This window comes from Dermacentor variabilis, chromosome 5 (genome assembly GCF_050947875.1).
Source record: "Dermacentor variabilis isolate Ectoservices chromosome 5, ASM5094787v1, whole genome shotgun sequence".
NCBI lineage: Eukaryota > Metazoa > Arthropoda > Arachnida > Ixodida > Ixodidae > Dermacentor > Dermacentor variabilis.
The window spans coordinates 53,152,007-53,171,583 of record NC_134572.1 but is presented as its reverse complement, the minus strand read 5'-3'; the positions used below and the strand labels follow the sequence as shown (position 1 = coordinate 53,171,583).

General features: G+C 45.3%; 1 protein-coding gene across 2 annotated transcripts in view; it reads right to left on the bottom strand.

The window, feature by feature from the left end:
• Positions 1-434: 434 nt before the first annotated feature.
• Positions 435-19,577, bottom strand: part of LOC142582608 (ATP-binding cassette sub-family G member 1-like) — a 37,992-nt gene continuing 18,849 nt past the window's right edge. For both annotated transcript variants that reach the window (XM_075692496.1, XM_075692495.1), the window contains 7 exons: positions 18,650-18,764; positions 9,885-10,030; positions 7,718-7,819; positions 6,008-6,176; positions 4,512-4,612; positions 1,568-1,723; positions 435-864 (listed from right to left, as the gene is read on the bottom strand). In XM_075692496.1, the coding sequence (XP_075548611.1) occupies positions 508-864; positions 1,568-1,723; positions 4,512-4,612; positions 6,008-6,176; positions 7,718-7,819; positions 9,885-10,030; positions 18,650-18,764 (1,146 nt within the window). In that variant the 3' untranslated portion in view covers positions 435-507. The remainder of the gene's footprint in view (positions 865-1,567; positions 1,724-4,511; positions 4,613-6,007; positions 6,177-7,717; positions 7,820-9,884; positions 10,031-18,649; positions 18,765-19,577) is intronic.

Sequence of the window (19,577 nt, the reverse complement as noted above, 5' to 3'; positions counted from 1 at the left end):
TAACCATTCCGAAACATTGTTCGCGTTTTATAAGTATACCTACTGGTTGGAGTGATTGATCTGATAACAAAGGCAGCGTGCGGCAGATTCTCTATCTCTTATAGACTTCAGGAGGAATCAGTGCAACTCTTTAAGCGTATGGAAAAACACATCTCTTTTGTAATTCCAAGGAAGTCCGCCACGTATGTACATATGCGTGAAATACTTGGTGAAGTCATAGTCAATTTCAACTTAAGGAACGACTCATCCTCCAGCTAGCCGATAGGTTTCCAGGTGGCTCACATAGGATTTTTCGCTTCCATTCTGAACAACACTGCGCCCCTTTAACACTCGCAATACTTCATCACGAAGGAAATATTGCTGCATAACAAGGCACCACAGCACGAGGCCTAGGGCACCATTCTCCGCCGTAACATAGAGAACCGAAGTATTTCTTTTTCTTGGGCACATATTTTAATTTGTCGAAGGCCCAGTAACACTCAAGTTTTTACTACAGTGAAACAGGGCTCACTTCTTGCGCCGTAATCGCCACTTAAGAAGAGCGAAAGCGACAATTTTCAAGAAGATGTCTATAGCCAACACCACCAACGAGTAAGCAAGCAGGTCCACGTCCTTCGAATCCATCATGTCTAGCACCGCCTCACCCTCGACGGGCACACAAAGCACGTCGGCGTCCCGTTCGTCACACTTCAGCTCGCCGCGTCCACCACCGTACAAGGCGACCATGATGCCACGGAGAACGTAGTACAAGTGCGAGGTGTACGTGAGCCACCTGATGGCCGGGAACAGATATCGAGGATGCACAAAGTAGCCGCAAAACAAGAAGGCCGGAGTCGCAGCGGGAAGTCCAACTAGCGTGGCAACCTGTAAAAAGCGAGGCCATATGGTTACATTGTAGAAAACACTTAACAAGATAGAAATATCCGGCTACTTAACAATTCCTACCAACTTTATCACTGCACCAATGCATGGTACGAAACAAGACACGACGAAGCTTCCCTTTTGTAAGGTTTTCAGACCAGGTTTTTTCATTGACTCATGTCACTCGAGCAAAATGCTCTTGCCTCATCAGAAGAAAACACGACGGGTGTAGAACCACGCTTGAACATACCTTTCAGCTTAGAAAAACTGTGTTTGAACTTTCGAAACTCACTTTTAACCCCATAATGTTGAGGTTGTGCCATTTGAGGAGACTATTTCTCGTTTGCGATATGCGCGAAAATTTGTACGGAATGGTAAAGACGCTTCATAGGCCTGTGTTCTTCAGTGTGAAACGTTTCCAAAACGTCATTTGAAGCCACTTTTCGCAAGCTTAGTTTAGGTGAGCACATTGGCCACTCTCTTGTGTCACGCCTGCCAAATGTAAGCACAGTTTCAATGTCACGCTTAGTGAAAAGATTTCCTTTGGATACATCGAAAACTCGTTATATACAACGTCCCCAATTTCATAACGGTGTTTTACAAGTTTGTACACTCTATAGCTTGTGATACAACTTCATAAAACTAAATACATGTTATGGTGCAAACACCGCCACAATATCTTGTGCTTCTGGTTCAAAATGGTTACCTCAAGGCTGAACGGAGCGGACGAGACGTAACCAATGCTTTCACTCGTAGAAGCAAATTGGATGGAAAAAAGTATGACGAGGGCAAGGCGCCAGAACTCCATAGGCTGAGACGTCATCCAGTGTACAATAGTCATCATGAGCACGGGACCAGCAATCTGCCAAAATGTGTTTAGAGTAGAGTCAAAAATTACAAAACCTTTTGTTGCTTTAGACACAATAGAAAGTGGTAAAAGGCAGGAATATAATCGATGTGCAAGGAAATCAACAGATCTCGCACAGAACCTGAAAATCGGCAGTGTAGGATGTACACAAAACAATTCAGTTTTTTCCACACTTACGCTATTTTTTGTTGGCAGGCAAATAGCACAAAGTAAGTAGCTGCTGGACTTATTGATAGTACCTATTCATTGTATTTTATTATAGTTTGCCGAATTATCCACAGCCTGAACTACGAACTGTTTTGTTTCTTAACAGAATTATAAGGTTTTATTATCAACACAAACTGCACCCTGCTTAATATACCGGCCCGTTTGTCTTCATTCAAGCCCACCGTCAGGAATAATTCATCGACCTTCGCTTCTAAAGCAGCGAATGAGCTAAAACGTCTAGAGAAATGCAAAAGTTTATTTCCTGTAGCCTCTCCTCTAGATCTTCATTTATTTGCTCACTAGTATCCCCAATCAGATCTAACACTCTTTAGAGAGCGTACCTAATGATTGATATATTGAAACAAGAAGTTCAGGGCTTTGCGCTGTATAGATGAGCAAGGCCAAGTGCCCAGCATCCGTGTCTAAGTTATGGGGCCTTGTTCGAGCTTGTCCATGTTCATTTGACACCTTTGTTGCTCGTCTCTGAAAGCTGGGCACTCAAGGAAGATGTGGTCTAGAGACTTCACGGCACCGCATTTGTCACAACAAAGAGTTGTAATCTGGTCATTGCGAAAAAGAAGACTGTTCGTGTACTCTTAGTGGAAGACGGTCATAGAGGGTCTCCAGATGCCATGGGAGACATTGTGGTAGCCTTCATGTGAGTTCTGGCTCGATACTGCACACAAACTTGCAGTAGCCTGAAGGTTATTAGCACATTCCGTGAGCACATAGTGCTCAGCCTAAGCTGAAGCCTCACTTTTATTAAAAAACACTTTACTAAATTTTATGTGATCAAAGCCCTCGCGCACATGTGTGTGTGGGGTGGTGGTGGTTGCGTGCCTGCGTGCCTGCGTGCATGTGTGTGTGTGTGTGTGTGTGTGCGTGTGCGTGTGTGTGTGTGTGTGTGTGTGTGTGTGTGTGTGTGTGTGTGTGTGTGTGTGTGTGTGTGTGTGTGTGTGTGTGTGTGTGTGTGTGTGTGTGTGTGTGTGTGCGCGCGCGTTGTGTGCGTTGTGTGCGTGTGAGAGAGAGGTAGCGTGCGTGAGTGTGTGTGCGATACAGCCTAGATATATACCGGCGATGCTCACTCACTACATCTAAGACAAAGATGTCAAAGCGTTCAATGTTCTTATCATCCCACATTCCACATTCCTTCAATTAAGCAGACATGCTGTTAACTCGTTACCTGCACAATATAGCCGTGTATACGGCGGACTGCTTACGTCCGCCGTATAACCTTTGAAAATAACCGCTGCAGCATTGGCCAAGGTAGATTGTTCCCTGTGTCTGGATTAGAGATTTAAGCAGTTGAATAAAATATCGATAATTTCAGAAAAAAATAACAGCATTTTTTTAACTAGGATAAAATTGAAAAAAAAAAAAGCAGAGCTTCCCCGTGGGATTCTTCTACGGTGATGCGATTACTTTGACTTATCTAAATCATTCTTGTTGAAAGACGGTCGGCACCCTCATGCCGACCTAGCTAAACCTGTGGCTACACTAACTCGATTATGATTGTTCGACCGCATAGCAGCGACCATGCTTAATTGAAATAGGAAATTTGATCCGGATTCATCGAAGTGGTGGCAACGAATTTCAACCAAATCTTGAGCCCTCTCGCCTGTTGCGTACTGCAGATCCTCCCTTCTTCTGCGGCATGTGAAATAAACTGGTCCGAGTTTGGAAATGTGCGCACCAAGCTACGCAATAGACTCGCAAGGGATCGCGTGCAAAAACTTGTGTACGTGCACTCGAACCTCAATGTGCGGAAGGCTTCGTCTGCTGCACAGCGGAGCGTTGACGCGTCAAGCGAAAATGAATCAGACACAGATTGATATAAATGTTGGTGTCGACGCTTTAAGGTGAAATCATGCATAGATTTTTAAGATTCAAGCCGTGCTGGGACTTTTATGATGCAATGACGTGAAACCCGCCGTGGTTGCTCAGTGGCTATGATGTTGGGCTGCTGAGCACGAGGTCGCGGGATCAAATCCCGGCCACGGCAGCAGCATTCCAATGTGGGCGGAATGCGAAAACAGCCGTGTACTTAGATTTAGGTGCACGTTACAGAACGCCAGGAGGTCAAAATTTTCGGAGTTCTCCGCTACGACGTGCCTCATAATCAGAAAGTGGTTTTGACACTTAAAACCCCCTAATTAAAATAACGTCAAAACTATATTCTTTCCAGTGTTAAAGAAATAACCGTGTCGGGTTTTTCATAGCTTTGTGTGCCATCGCTCTTTTTATTTTTCGTACTTTTATGAAAGAAACATGAAAGAACAAAGTTTTTTTCATGCCCCTCAATATTTCATGAAATTTTATATCTCTAGTCAGGATTATGCTCAATTAATCATCGTCTCTAGGGGGATGACATCACTGTTTGTTTTTGACTGTGCTTGGAAAGTGCACGCTTCTACCTTACCCCTGGTCCACTGTTTGTTCTAATGAGCCCTAGCCTTCCCCCCCCCCCCCTTTTTTTTTTTTTCCTGAAACTGCTCTGACTCCGCCCTCTGTCAGATGTGAAGAATGTATACCAGTTCCATGATAACGAGATTCTTATAGTCACAGCAGTACGTACCGTTAACGGCACGTCCGAAAGTATTCGTGTCACAAAATACAAACTTGGGCAGTACCAGCAGTTTCTCTGCTCCCTTAGCAGAACATCGATCTCCAGAGGAACTGAAAGAAAAGGAAACGTTAAAAATTTTCCTTACACCGAATATAATCTGCTACACCTCCTGCGATCTGCGTGGTTTGTACGCCCATGTACTAAAATACCATTCATCTCTCCTCAACAATTGGAAATGAAAGATTAAAGAATGACTCGTCACAGAAAGATTGAAATCACAATGCTGAAAGTTTTCTACATTATGTTATACTGGTTGGCATCTGAGATTGCACCTATACCCTGAGCAATTACAATATAAACTAAACAAACCCTCTAAAGATTAATTAAGCCAACAAATCTAAACAGCCTAAGCAACTCAGAAACAAGATGCTTAAACGTGATAATGTTATACAATAACAACGATTCAAACAAAACACTTGTAATTCAACGGAAAAGTCAGAAACAAAGATAGCACGAACAACTAGCAACATTGGGCCAATAAGTAATGATAACAAAAAACATTTAGGAGACAATTTAAACTATTTGTGAAGATACCGTTTAGGAGACAATATAAACTATTATAAGATTTTTGTGCACCAGGTAAAATATTCAACAATTTATTTGTCTAAAACTTCACTGCCATTTTCGTATATTTAGTTAGCACAATAGAGAGTAAAAGTAATTGGCAGTGAATTTGGTTAGGTTATCTGAATTAGTATCTTACCATCAATGGACACACGCAAAATTTGATTAGTAAGCGCCTTATAGAAGATGAGTTCTTAATTGCAGTAACAAAATGATTATGCACAAACAACATCTAACACTCGCGTAGTACGAAATTAAATACAGAAGCACGCAAGCAAAGCAAGCCTTAGGCATCGCACTATATAGAAATATTGCGACGCGTGGAAGTTAAAACGCGGTTACTAATGCGGAAGCATAGAGAACTGAGTGAATTTGTACATTTTCGTCAGACTATAGACAAAAAGCAAGGACGGCGAAAGACATAACTCAGGCAGTGACCAACAACGGAATCTTTATTGTGACAAATAATCATGTATATTGTAGACAGCCGATGTTCTTTCCCAATAAAATTTCATTTTTGAGTCTGCGCCCGTGTTGTGTCTCTCAGCGTCATTTGTCCTTTTTGTCTAGTCTTACGAAAGTGATTGCAAATGCTGCGAGGAAAATGTATTTATTATAGGCTGTAAATAACTGGCTCTCATCAAACTCAAATTTCATATGAGACGTCAGGTTGCTTCTGCGCTTAGTTTTATCGCAAGTAATGAGCTTGAGCTATGATGCTTTAATAATATTATTAGCGGCATGTTAAAGTTTGTCACCTGGGGGCTCAAATCCAGCACTCGTGGTTAAATTCCACTAATTCTGGTTCTTTCTACAAAGGCCATTCGCGGAGCGCCCAGGCGTTCTGACAGCCGACTGCCGTGTGCGTAAGCGATGCTTACATGTTATGGAAGTCGTGCCGCAGTATGCGAAGAGCAGCATCAGCATCGCCACGACGTACATTGTGATGGTTTCGCGCACTAGCGCTGCCCGGTTGCCCAAGTCGTAGAACATTATGGAGAGCAGAAGGCCGAAGAACAGGCTGACCGTCAGGCGCATGCCGAAAGTGGCCTGCGCTTGGGAGTACACAGTGACATTCGTAAATGTACAAATGGCGCTCCGGTACGCAGAAAATGACACTCTAACAGAGCAAGTGAATTTATCGATAGTGATCGAACGCTCAAGGTGAATAATACTAATAATACTGCTAATAATAACAATTGTTGTTGTTGTTGTTGTTGTTGTTGTTGTTGTTGTTGTTGTTGTTGTTGTTGTTGTTGTTGTTGTTGTTGTTGTTGTTGTTGTTGTTGTTGTTGTTGTTGTTGTTGTTGTTGTTGTTGTTGTGTTTGAGAGCATATGTGCAGTTGAGGGAAAGGGAACGAAGGAAAAAATATGACAGATCTAAAAAAATAAAGCAGAAAAATGGCAAAATACAGAATGCTGCCGGTCTCGTTACGAAAGGAGTTCACTCGCCATCGCGGCCATGCGAAAGTGGATGTCCAGCTAAGCTGTTGAAAACCATCACTACAACTGCGGAGGTATGCATGCAATGCCTTATTGCTCAATTCCTCCTCCGACACATTATTCCGTCACAGGAGAATGTGGACATGCGGACTAGCGCTCTGCTGGAATTCCACAGCAATACGACCAGCGGCAGCACCCCGCCGTTAGTGTACTGCCGTTTCTTCTCCCTATGCCGCTCCTCGTATTCACGCTGCTCCTCGGGATTCCGAACTGTGCGTTTGCTACTCATAGCGGTGCTGCAACAACAATGAAATGCTAGGCTGGCTCTTTTATATATGACAGGCTAGTGACGTCACTCCCCACATCGCAAGCTGCCGTCACCGCGTCAGCTTGTGCAGCAGTAATCATTACCGGGAAAAGTATGCGGGAAGTGCTACGTGCTTTTCACTGTTATCAGTAGCGCCTTATCATCAATGATGTGGTTTCGATGCTTGTTTTGTGCCTTTTCTTTACTGAAACGAATGATGAGCTGTATGTTGTGTGCGTGGTACGAAACAATGTGTGCACTTTTCGCTTCAATCACTGAAGGTTTTTATTTATTTATTTATTTATTTATTTATTTATTAGACGCTGAAGGTGTTTTTTCCCTCCCCTTGAGGACGGTGCCGAAAAAAATCCCTACTAACTAGAGGATAAGAGCATCAATGTGAAAACTGTCACAAATCGAAGAAATTATGTCTGAGGTCTCCTAATTCAATAAACATCATGTTCAAGATAAGATTATTTGTGTTCTAGCGGCCCAATGATGTCTGTGCGGCAGGCACGCCGAAGGTTCCATCTGATATCAGCAAACAACAAGTATGAAACCGAGCTCCCGCACTTCGACCATGGTTTCTGCCCATTCCGTTCCGTGTCTATGGCATGTCTATTGGTCTATAAATAAGGAAACGTCTGTCAAAAATTTATTCAGTGTAGTCCAAATAGGTATCTGTAACAAACATAAATTGCCTACTGCTGGATTGCACGAATTCGGTCAGTGAATTATACACACAGCCAATGTACTACCAACAGTACTGGAATGAGCGCCGGTTACTTTCAAAAACAAGAGTATCCATTACCCACAACTAATTTTAGAGTTACTAACGTACCTTGTTTCTCATTACGCAGAGGAAGCTCCTTTTTAGGAGAGTCTTGAACTGCTGGCAGTACCTCACTTGTACTTCATGTTGTTGTTTGACTTCCTCCCTCTCCTATTGAAGATAGGAACATTCCAGCACAGATCAAATATGTGGAAAGCAAACCTTAGCGAGAGAGAAAAGAAGAGGGAAGCGTAGGGAAGGCAACGAAGAACGTGCCCGGATGCCTACCCTACACTTGTGCAGGAAGAAAGGGCGAAATTGGATAAGAAGGAAAGAGGAGAAGAGTAATAGTCAGTCATTAAAGGAATTAGTCAGCGAGGAATGTCCACTCTCACAAGCTTTCGTACAGTTCAGTAGCCTTCAAGAAGTGCAGAAGGGCTTTTGTGGCCTTTTGCATGCAAGAATGCATAGGCCATAGTGCAAGGATATATTCTTCCAAGAGCGCACTGTTATCTAGTCGGTTTAGTTCAGCTTTTGGCGTACGTCGTTGAGTGTCAACGGATGGGTAGTGACACAGAAATTGCTATAGAGTCTCATCGCACCCGCACAAGTAGCACGCTTCACTGTTGCCATCCTTATTAGACATGAATAGGCTTTGGTAAATGCGAAGCCTGACCACATGCGATGAAATAACGATGTTTCGCACCGGGAGAGTTCAAGCGGCATACGGAGTCGCAAGTTGGAGTCGAGAGAGTGTAAGCCTGAGTTGGTAAAACCCAGTGAATTTCATCGTAGAAATGTGCTGTGGCGAGCAAGTGATTGAAGTTGCCACTCAGCGTCTGTTCATGAGAGTGGTAGAGGCACCCGCTGATGTTTTTGATTAGCCGAACGCGCAGCTTCATGTGTGCTGTCTGCAGTGGCTCGGCAGCCATTCAAATACAACGTCGTGTCCTTTCTCGAGCGCATGGTGATGAGCGTACCTTATTTCACACACTAGCTGCTCTTGTAACTTATGACGTAGGGCAAACTCCAGAGCTTGTTGGCCTGCTTTCAAATCGCAGAAAATAGCCCACCGACTTGGCGGCTCCTGGAACACGTAATTCAGTGCACCTTAAAGAGCCTCAAGTTCTGCTGCTCTGGATGGCGTATTGCGAAATTATTTAACTTGCAACGAGACGGCGTCCGATTGAACAACCATTGCGCCGGTAGAGCTGTTGTAATTGGTGGAACCATCCATACACTCTAAGAACAGTTTACACCCTTTGGCGTGCCCCTTCTGCCACACAACGATAATCGTCATCTGCCTTGATGCGTTTCCTTTCTTTAACGCTGCGAGCCCGGAACTTTCCAGTAACGAACGGCACGCGCGTCATCAGCAGGGGAACTCCAAAGGGTGTAAACTGTTCTATGCTGATAAAGCGCGTGCCGTTCGTTACTGGAAAGTTCCGGGCTCTCAGCGTTAAAGAAAGGAAACGCATCAAGGCAGATGACGATTATCGTTTTGTGGCAGAAGGGGGCACGCCAAAGGGTGTAAACTGTTCTTAGAGTGTATAAATGTGTCTGCGATGAATATAAGACTCGTTTAGGAGAGTCAAAAGCAACTGCTTCAGAGCTAGCGGTGACAACCCTGCCTTCTTAACAATAGCAGGAACGAAGAACCATACATGGATTTGCCGGAGAGACCACAATGTCGATGTTGGGAATTTCGCAGGCTTGAAGACAGATGGTATCAAGTCATGGCGTCTCGTCACAATACCATAGAATGTAGCCTGTGGTCTTCGCGCAGGCAAACCGGCTAAATGGTGCGATGGTAGCCGCGAAAGGTCGCGAATGCGCGCTCTTGGCGGCTCAACGACGATATGACTAATCTTTATTAGTGCTGCGTTTGCAAAAGTTTCATCTTTTTCACTATTGATAAACTTAGACGTGTGAGCATCTAACAAATAGGGGTTACCTATGCGATGCCATCAATTTCGTTACTGTCTTACGACTATATATGCGTTATCACATTACTTTACATCTTAAAACGCCCCTATGAAGCTGTGACTTCATTTTTTTTTCCTTTGTTGAAGAACATTCGTGCACTCCAACAGACGTAGTGAGCGCCGATAAATCTGACCTTGCTTCCGGCCAGTTGTGAATTGGCAATTGTAGTCCAGATTTTCACAACGCAATAAGCGCCCTTGTAAACAGCTAGGCATGCGCGTTAGACGCATTCAACTTCTTAGATGCTTACCTTAACGCTCATTATTCGTCCACCGTAGCTGGTTAGAGGCAACGAATCATGCCAGTTTTCCTTAAGTATGGAACAATCATCAGGAATAAAGAAGCCCGATAACTTGGTTGTCAATTCTCCGTGTTCGCCAGAAGCTATCTCTGTAACTGAAGAATGCACAAGAAACTAAAAACAAAATTTCAATCGACAGTCAACTTCATTGCCAGTCAGTTATGCCTTTTATTTTATGCATCGTTCAGGCTGATAATTATGTCTTCTCTGTGTAGTTACCAGACTAACAGCTTCACCTTTCGTACATTTCCTGCATGCAGCTTATAGCACGAGTAACACGGACTAATATGAGCAACAAGAACAAGCATAGCTACCGCCACCTGTACGTCGGAAACCTAATACGTTCCTTTTTCGTGACGGAACGGTAAAAATAATTTGAGTGCTTTAGCATTCCTTAATGCGTGATGCGTTATTATGGTACGTGATGCGTTAGGCGTATTGCGCATGCGTCTCCTAAACAACTGACTTCTAGGGCATCTACCGAAGGTTACCGCGATTACGTCACGATAAGGTTTGTACCCTGGTGGCGCGTTTAAATCTTAATTATCCCTATTACTTCCTCTCCATTGTGACCACAACAAAAGATATGTTAAAATCAAGCATCGTTTAGTGCCCTTTTACGCTGTGGGCAAAACATGTTGTGGCGTTAGTATTGAGATCACTTATTTGTTTTAACTTAGGTCTACTTAGTAATAAAGTTGCGGCCCCGAGTCGGTAGAGACGTGGAAGCATCGGCTCCGTATTTTTTGCATGCTCCGCTCGCCAATTTTCAGAGTACAACGAAAAGAAGCATACCACTGGATCCACGAAGCGACGGCGAATCGACTGACTCCAAGATTCGAGGTGGGGCTCGTATTTTGACAATTTTACGGAACCTTTTCTGCTCCTAGACGCCGAGTTGAGCTTAGCGGAGCTAAGCTTAGTGAGGAGTAGGGCCTTTGTTGGGCCTAGTAAGCCCACCTGCCCGCAGGCATGGCGGATACAAGAATGGAAGATGAAGATTTTTCTGGAAATGAAAGAAACAACGCTCAGGACGACTTCGGCTGGCAAATAGTGGCTGGCCGAAGATCACGAGCTAGCACAAAGGCTGTGGATGAGGAGAGCACATTGCCACGCAATCAGCGAGAGCATGGCGTCAAGAACACCGCCGTCGGTGGAATGGTTAAGAATCGGGTTATCAAAGCTTCGACGATGCCTCAACTACCTGAGGAGCACAGAAAGATCATTATACGGCCTCGAGAAGGGCTCAGTTTGAACAAGGTGAGCACCACCACGATTGGTTCTGCAGTCATCGAGGCGTCCGGCGTTACGGAAGACGAGGCCCGTGAAGATGTTGTCTGCCCAAACTTCACTCAAAATATCATCGTAGTCAGCACACCTAAGCCCGAACATGCTGCGAAGTACGTTAGAATCAAGTCTTTCAACATTAAGGAAGCGGAATACGAGGTAAATGCATACGAAGCGGCACCACATGCCACATGCGAAGGCGTCATCCGAAGAGTGGACATCAGAAACTCCCAAGCTATGATAACAAGAAATATCGTGCATGACTTGAACCCGCTTGCGCTGGCTGCTAAGCGCATCAAGACGTCGGCATCGGTCATTGGACTTTTCGATGAACTCAAAGGGCCCAATTGTGTCAGGTATGGATCCATACTAGTGAGATGCTACCTTTACAGGAAGCAATTCGACGTCTGCTTCACCTGCGGAAGGGTCGGGCACCGCTCTGATGTGTGTCCAACACCTGACTTTGTTCAGTGCAGGGGTTGTGGAACTCGCAACCCAGGAGATGAACATGTGTGCACCTAGGTGTGAATTTTGTGAAGGCAATCACCCTACCTGCGACAAGTTTTGTAAGAAAAGATTTCAAGTCCCTTACGTCGTACGACTCCGTCGAAGAGAGTGCAACAGGACTCGGTCGTCAACAAGAGCGCAGTCTGAGGTGCAGCAGCTGGCGCCCAACCATCACCCCGAGGACAGGGAGCACTCACGCTCCAGGAGTCGCACCAGATACAGGCATCGCTCGCTATCCAGAGAGAGAAGGTGCTCCAAGTCAAGGGAAGCGCAGGTGCACTTCGTGCAAAGGGACTCAATACCTGGCGAGAAGACGACGCCAGGAACCACCTGGGCTGACAAAGTCAAAGGTATGGCGAGGGTTGCTGGAGGCGCCTCGGCGGCTGTGGGTGATGATGATGATGCCAGAATAGAGCAATTAATTAAAGAAGTAACTTTTTTAAGAAAAGCTAATGAAGAATTGACCAGGCAGGTAGTAGAGCTTCGTAAAAAAGAGCAGTCAAGCCCTGCTAGAGTAGAGATAGATAGACCTGTAAGCAAAAGCAACGAACGATCCAGGGGAATCCAGCTCCCCTGCCCCTAAAGAGAGAGCTGTGAGTTCCAAGGATTATTCAGTCTTCTCAGCCCTCAGTAAAATAAAAGAGGCAATTACAGCGATAAGAGAGACAGTGGAAACGACCAACCACAAAGTGGACAAATTGTGGAAATGGAGGCTAACGGCGGAGAAAAGACTTGGGAAAATAGAGGCGTGAGGGGATGACGACGATGAGTATCTGCCATCGGAGGCGGATAGTATAAAGTCCATTCCTGTATTGTCGGGGACCATCACAAAGAGGAAAATAGCAGGTAATAGAAAGGCAGCCTCACCTAATAACAATGGACAGTAATCATGGATTTAACGTGTGGCAATGGAATTGTCGTGGGTTCCAACACAAAAAAAGCAGCACTGCAACTGGTGATCAGGTCATCTGAGGCCAGGTCAAAGGTAATTATGCTGCAGGAAACCTTAGCGGACGAAATTATGTTCACTGGGTACAAAGTAGAGACAAAAAAAAATGGGGAGGGGGTTGGCGACCCTCATTGACAAAAAGTTGCCATACAGCATGATATTCACCTTAGAGATTGCAGATTTGAATTTATTCTAGTTGAGATAATACTTAAAAGGAACAGAGGTAAGACGCAAAGCATTTTCTGCTTGAATATTTACAGCAGTCCTAACGACATGAGACAGAGGTTTAGGGCACTCTTCAACAAGGTGCTTTCGGTTGCCAAAAACTCCCCGCTCATTATTGGAGGGGACTTTAATGCTCGCTATCACACATGGGGATACACTTGGAACACAAAGAAGGGAGAGGAGCTATGGAGTCTTGCCATGGATCTGGTGTTATGATTACTGATCCGGCGTATCCCACCCGCTGTGGCACGTCCACAAGCAGGGACTCCACGCCAGATTTTACTTTTGTAAACAATTCAAGAGAAGCCAATTGGGAAAATTCAAACTTGGATCTCGGAAGCGATCATTACATCATACGCATAACCATACGCATACCGAGACAGGAAACTAGAATCTTCAAATTCACTGATTGGGATCAGTTCAGAAAAATTAGGGCGAACAGAAGGAAAGTGGGGCCTCTAGATGCTGAGCAGGAGTCCCTTCAGACATGGGTAATCCAGCTCAGAGAGGACGTCACGGAGGCCACTAAGGAAATCAGGACAGAGGCAAATGTTGAGGCTATGGACAGCAGGCTGGCAGATCTGATTGAGGCCAAACAGGCTATATTACAGAGATGGAAAACGCAGAGACTTAACAGAAGGTTAAGGAAAAAATAGCGCAATTAAGAGAAATTGATGATCATTCGAAGACCCTCGTGAACCAACAGTAGGATGAGATCTGTAATTCAGCTGATGGTAGACTCAAACATGGAGGTAGCTGGAACCTCCTCAAGCACTTGCTCAACGAGAATGTAACAAGGACATGCAAGAGAACAGGTATAGCTAAATTGGATCATCAGGAAAGCCAAGATAAAGCAGAGAGGGATATCATGGATAGTCTCACAGCCAAATATCTCCCACTTAAACAACCAAACGAAGGAGACGAGAGCCGCGAGTATACGGGAGGCATTTGTGAAGAACTTGACCGGGACTTCACTGAGAGTGAAGTGAGGGCGGCTCTTCACAGTCTTAATGGTAGATCGGCGGCTGGACCTGACATAACTAACAAGATATTAAGAAACCTAGATGATGAATCAATATCTTATCTAACTGAACACTTCAATGAATGTTGGAGAAAAGGGGTATACTCAGAGGAATGGAGGGTGGCCAATACTATCCTCATACCAAAGCCAGGCAAACAACTCACTCTAGACAACCTCCGTCCTATTTCCTTAACGTCATGTCTAGGCAAAGCTATGGAACATGTCATCCTAAATCGACTCACGAAATACGTTGAGCAGAACGACATCCTCCCATACAACTTGATCGGCTTTCGTCCAGGGCTGTCAACTCAGGATGCTATGCTGCTGATCAAACATCAACTTATACAGGCCTGCCCAGCGCATACGAAAGCTCTTTGGGGATTGGATGTGGAAAAAGCTTTTGATCGTATAAAACATAAGGCAAGGCTTGACGTTTTCTCAAAGATGGGTTTAGGTAAGAGTCTTTTTAACATGATTAAGGACTTTCTTAGAAATAGAACTGCACAACTCATGCTGGATGGGCTTAAATCAGAAGCTAAGAATTTGGGAAATAAGGGCACTCCACAAGGGGCTGTGCTCTCACCCATGCTATTCAATTTAGCAATGTCCAAAGTTGCAAGAAATCTGGAGAAAATTGAGGGTATACATTATGTGATATATGGCGACGACATAACCATATGGAGTGCCAAGGGCAATGTAGGACAGACAGAGACCAGATTACAAGAAAGTTTATATGTTGTAGAGAACTCACTGAAAGACACGGGGTTGAAATGCTCGGCAGCCAAATCAGAACTCTTAGTCACTAAACATCGCAGAAAAGGTTGTAATCCAAGAGGTTACATTCCGGAAGATGAGCCAAGAGTGTGCTTATGCACTCATGAAGGATCCGCAATCCGGCTAGTTGAAAAAATCAAGGTTCTTGGGTATCACATAGACGGAAACAAAGCTAACTATAGAACAATACAACATATCTCAAATAAAACAGATGAAGTCATTAGGTTACTAAGGAGAATTACCAATAGACACAGAGGCTTAGGAGATGACAGCGCTTTGAGGCTAATACACGCCTTTGCTCTCTGTCACTTCACTTATGTGGCTGGATTATTCCAATGGAAGCAGGCAGAACTTAACAAACTTAATGTGATGCTCAGGAAGCTCGTTAAAATAGCCCTAGGGATACCCAGTAACGCTGCAACTGACAAACTCATGAGTCTAGGGGTGCACAACACAATGGAATAAATCGCGGAGGCCCAACAGCTAGCTCAAGACAAAAGATTGACAAAGTCGCGAGCTGGCAGGAACATATTTCAGGCAATAGGTGCAGAACTGAATACATCAAGGAGCCCAATAGAGGCTGAAGTATAATTAAGGAGTGAAGTTAGGAACAAGATCAGAACCAACCCTCTCCCCAGAAACATGCATCCAGAATATAATGTCGAAAGGAGAAAGGCAAGAGCTAAAGCACTCTTGCAGTAAATAGAGCAGCAGAACCAACTGGCAGCTATAGTTGATGCTGCCTGGGTGAAAGGTAAAGAAGCATATACGGCTATTGTATCAAATTATCAAGGGAAGGTGCAAGACGATCTCACTATTTTTACCAAGGACCCCATGGTGGCGGAACAAGCGGCAATTGCTCTAGCCATCAGGAGTAATAAGTGGGCCTGCATTTACAGTGATTCGAAATCCGCTGTAAAGTGTTTTGATAAAGGCTACGTAGCTGGAGTTGCAGCTAAACTTTTCGAAAACATGGGGATTATGACAACTGAAATCCGATGGTTTCCTGCGCATATGGGGAAAGTGCACGAGACTCGGATAAACCTCAATGAGGTTGCTCATGACTTGGCACGAGGACTTGCTAACCGTGACTGTCACAACTGAGCCGTTCACCATCAAGCCAGGGAATCTAGAGATCATTTAATAACATACAATGACGTTACCAAACATTACTATTTAGGACGCAGACAATTCCCATTACCACATGCAAAACTGAACAGGGCTCAGGCAGTCTCACTGCGCTTATTACAAACGGGTACATATCCCACGCCGTACACCATTAATAAAATATATCCAGAGAGGGAGATTAAGATGGACTGCAATGATTGCAATGGCATCATTGGAATCAGACATATGCTGGCGGGGTGTCCCGCGACTCTCCCCAACCTCGTTGAAGAATGGACACAGTGGAAGAAAAGGATTCAAAGCCCATTGTTTCAGGACCAACTAAGGGCAGTCCAGAGGGCCCATGATGTCGCTGAAAGGCTTGGCCTGACAGTGCCAACGTGGGAGCGGCCCGCCTTGGCTTGAGAAGTCGAAGCTCCGGACCTCATTACAATAAAGGTTTTCACACACACACCGAGTCGGTAAAGTGGTCTGATTTCCACCTAGCAGATGGCGCCACAGCATTAGCGTCGGCGATGCGTTGACAAGGTGGAACGCTCGAAAAGCCTAATGCTTCAGTGCACCGTTCACCTACTTCAACGCTCGAGCACAGTACACGATGACAGAATGTTAAAACATTTATCTTCACGCTTGCCTACTACGGCACCGTTATGGTGGCTAGAGGAGTAGGTGTGGCGACCGAGCGTTAGTTCACCACTTATCCGCATCATGACAAAAAAACGGCGCTGCAGTCAGTAGAACGGTTCTACTGCGCGCGTCGCTATCCTTAAACAGGGAAGACAAAAGGCGTCTTCGAGGACATCGTTGCCTCTGATTTGAGCTCCGATATATGCTTACATACCATTCTGTGAAGTTCCAGCAAAACTTTATAGGCAATTGCGCTATTGTTGCAAAAACACAAAGCGCTGGAAGTATTTTTTTAGCTTCTATGCAAGAACCCAGCCATACATCTTTACCGGTTTTAAGTTTAAGCTATGAACTGGTGAGTAGCTTTTCGTAGGTTTGGCTAGCTAAGTATCGTATAAATCAAATAAATATGATTCAACGTCGAGAAGCACAGGGGCTAGCTACGAGAGATGCCGTAGTGGGGCACTCCGGAATACATAAAAAAACATTATGAGGTTTTACGTGCCAAAACCACTTTCTGATTATGTGGCACGCCGTAGTGGAGGACTTCGGAAATTTGGACCAACTGGGATTCTTTACCCTGCACCTAAATCTAAGTACACCGGTGTTTTCGCATTTCGCCCCCATCGAAATGTGGCCACCATGGCCGCGATTCAATCCTGTGACCTCGTACTCTGCAGCCTAACACCATAACCACAGAGCCATCACGGCGGGTAAAAACTCCCTTTCGAGCAAGGATGTTGCACTTTCTGCTGAACTTACAGCTCCTGTGTAAGTCTTGTCGTTCGTGTTTCCTAAAGCTTAGCAATATATCCTTACAGTCGTTATGCCGTAGCAGGCAATATTTCGTATATTTCAACAACAAGCAAACTTTCCTGCAGAGACATGGAGTGCAGCCGTCGGTTCCTTGTACAGAAATTCGCACGCTTACAATGGAACTTCATTGATGGTGACGTTCGAACCTAATTTTGCTCAAAGAGAAAATGCAGCCGCCATGAAACCTTCCACTTCCAGATCCAGTGACTGAGCACGATATAGCACGTACGTGATGGCAAGTTCCGCAAGCGCCGGCACAAAAAATCTTGACGTCGTAATTTGCACATGCAGGGTTCATTCGCAACTTGTTGCTCTGATCTGTCCAGGGGTTTGCAGCCATTATCACTTTGTGCCTTCACCATCCCAAATAGCGTGTGTTCTTATTTTCTAGGGTATCATATTAAACAGATGAGCGGAAGCGCTGTATTATTGCATATTTGGTAAACGTTCTTTGTCGGCAACGTGGGTGAAATCAGGCTTGAGGAGCTGTTCCTAAAAGCGTCTTTTACCCACAAGTGGTATCCGCTGCCGCTCTTGCCAGCGCTGAGAACAATCCTGTTTTCGGCCCCCGAGATTTATAGTTTAGAGCGACGAAATAAGTGTGCTTGTTAATCGTCTCTAGCGCCAATAATCTTCTCTAGCGCCAATACATGGTGTGGACTCCGCTTATTCCCCATCGGAGATGAGGTTCGCTAACCATGCATACCGCTCACCTTTTCGTCTAGAAGCTTCAACGTATTTTAGCAACTTGCAAACACGCAATAATAGAGCCTTGCATCCCCTCATTTCACAAATTGATGGCAGCACATAGCAGTTTTTCACTGCGTGTGACTTATTTGTTGCGCGCCATCCACCGCAAGTATCAGACAACATGCGCCGCTGAGAACCGTTGTACAGAGCGCAGCACCACTCTTGCGTCATGATGCGGAACTACGCTCCAGGCGAGGCGGTCGACACACCTACTCTTCTAGTTACCATACAGTACCGTGGGGAGGTGGCGCATGCGCCGGTGGACCTATCAAATGATATATCACGCAAAGTTCAAAGCTTGAGACTTCGTGGCATGAATACCCCTTATAGGCTTACTTTTCATTCCGAATGCTATAGGAGCGTAAACTTCGCGAAATCCAGAAAGACGCAAACTGTGGCTCAGTGGCTATGGCGTTCTGCTACTTAGCGCGAGGCCGCCGGTTCGATTGCCGGTCACGCAACCACACTTGGATGGAGGCGGAACGCGAAACATCGTGTGTGCCAAGCGTTGAGATCGCTTAAATCCTGAGGGACAAGATGAATGTGGAGCTGTCCACTATAGCATCTGTCGTAGGGCCCCTGTGTAGCTTCAGGGCGCAAAACATTATGAATCAATAAACAAAATTCACTCACTGAAATCGGATGGGCTGTTGAATAACGGGCAGTGGATGTCCTGAGACTCCAAGAATGGGAGTAGCTGCTCTACTGAGCCGCTGTAGATGCACCTTCCTCTCGAAAGCATGTAAAGCTGAACGGGTCAAACGGTCAAATAGAGAGAGAGAGAGAGAGAGAGAGAGAGAATGATGCATAGAAAGGTAGGGAGGTTAACCAGAGGCAGTTCCGGTTGGCTACCCTGCACGGAGGGAGGGGTGAAGGGGGATAAAGAAGAGAAAGAGAGCGGAAGGGGCGATAGAGAAAAATAGAGACGAGCACGAACAAACCGCATACGCAGCAGAGCGGTAGGGGGCGGCGTACTTAAAGTCTTTCGTGAAGCTCCGTAAAACGCAGGAACCTTAATAACGCGAGTAAGGCCTTCAGCGCGGATGTTCAGCGGCAGTACTGACCTAAAGCTTTGAGTTCTCATAGTGGACGATTGTCCAACTGGTCCAGTACTCTGCACTGCACTTGTCTTTGGACACTATATCGCGGGCGGACACAGATACTGTGAGCGAGCGTCTCATCGAGGCTGCATGTGGTGCACATGGGGCTGTTGGTCATTCGAATAAGGAAAGCATACGAGTTCGTAAATACAACGCCTAGCCACAGACGGTACAGCATGGTCTATACCTAGGTGGTAGGTGCGTCCGCATGTCCGGAGACAACCAACGCAAACGACACCAGTTGAAAACGTTCGAGTCCCACGGAGGCAAAGTACATTCACGGGACATCAATCGCAGCCCAGCTGCAGCCGAAAGCGGAATCAATACACGTTGACCACTTGCATGTGCAGATCGGGGATCTTCGACGGCGTGGACATTCCCGCTGATGCTGCGATGTCCTGGAAGCCATTGAAAGATTATGTTGTGTCCCTTGTCATGGCTGCGATGATACATGTATCGAA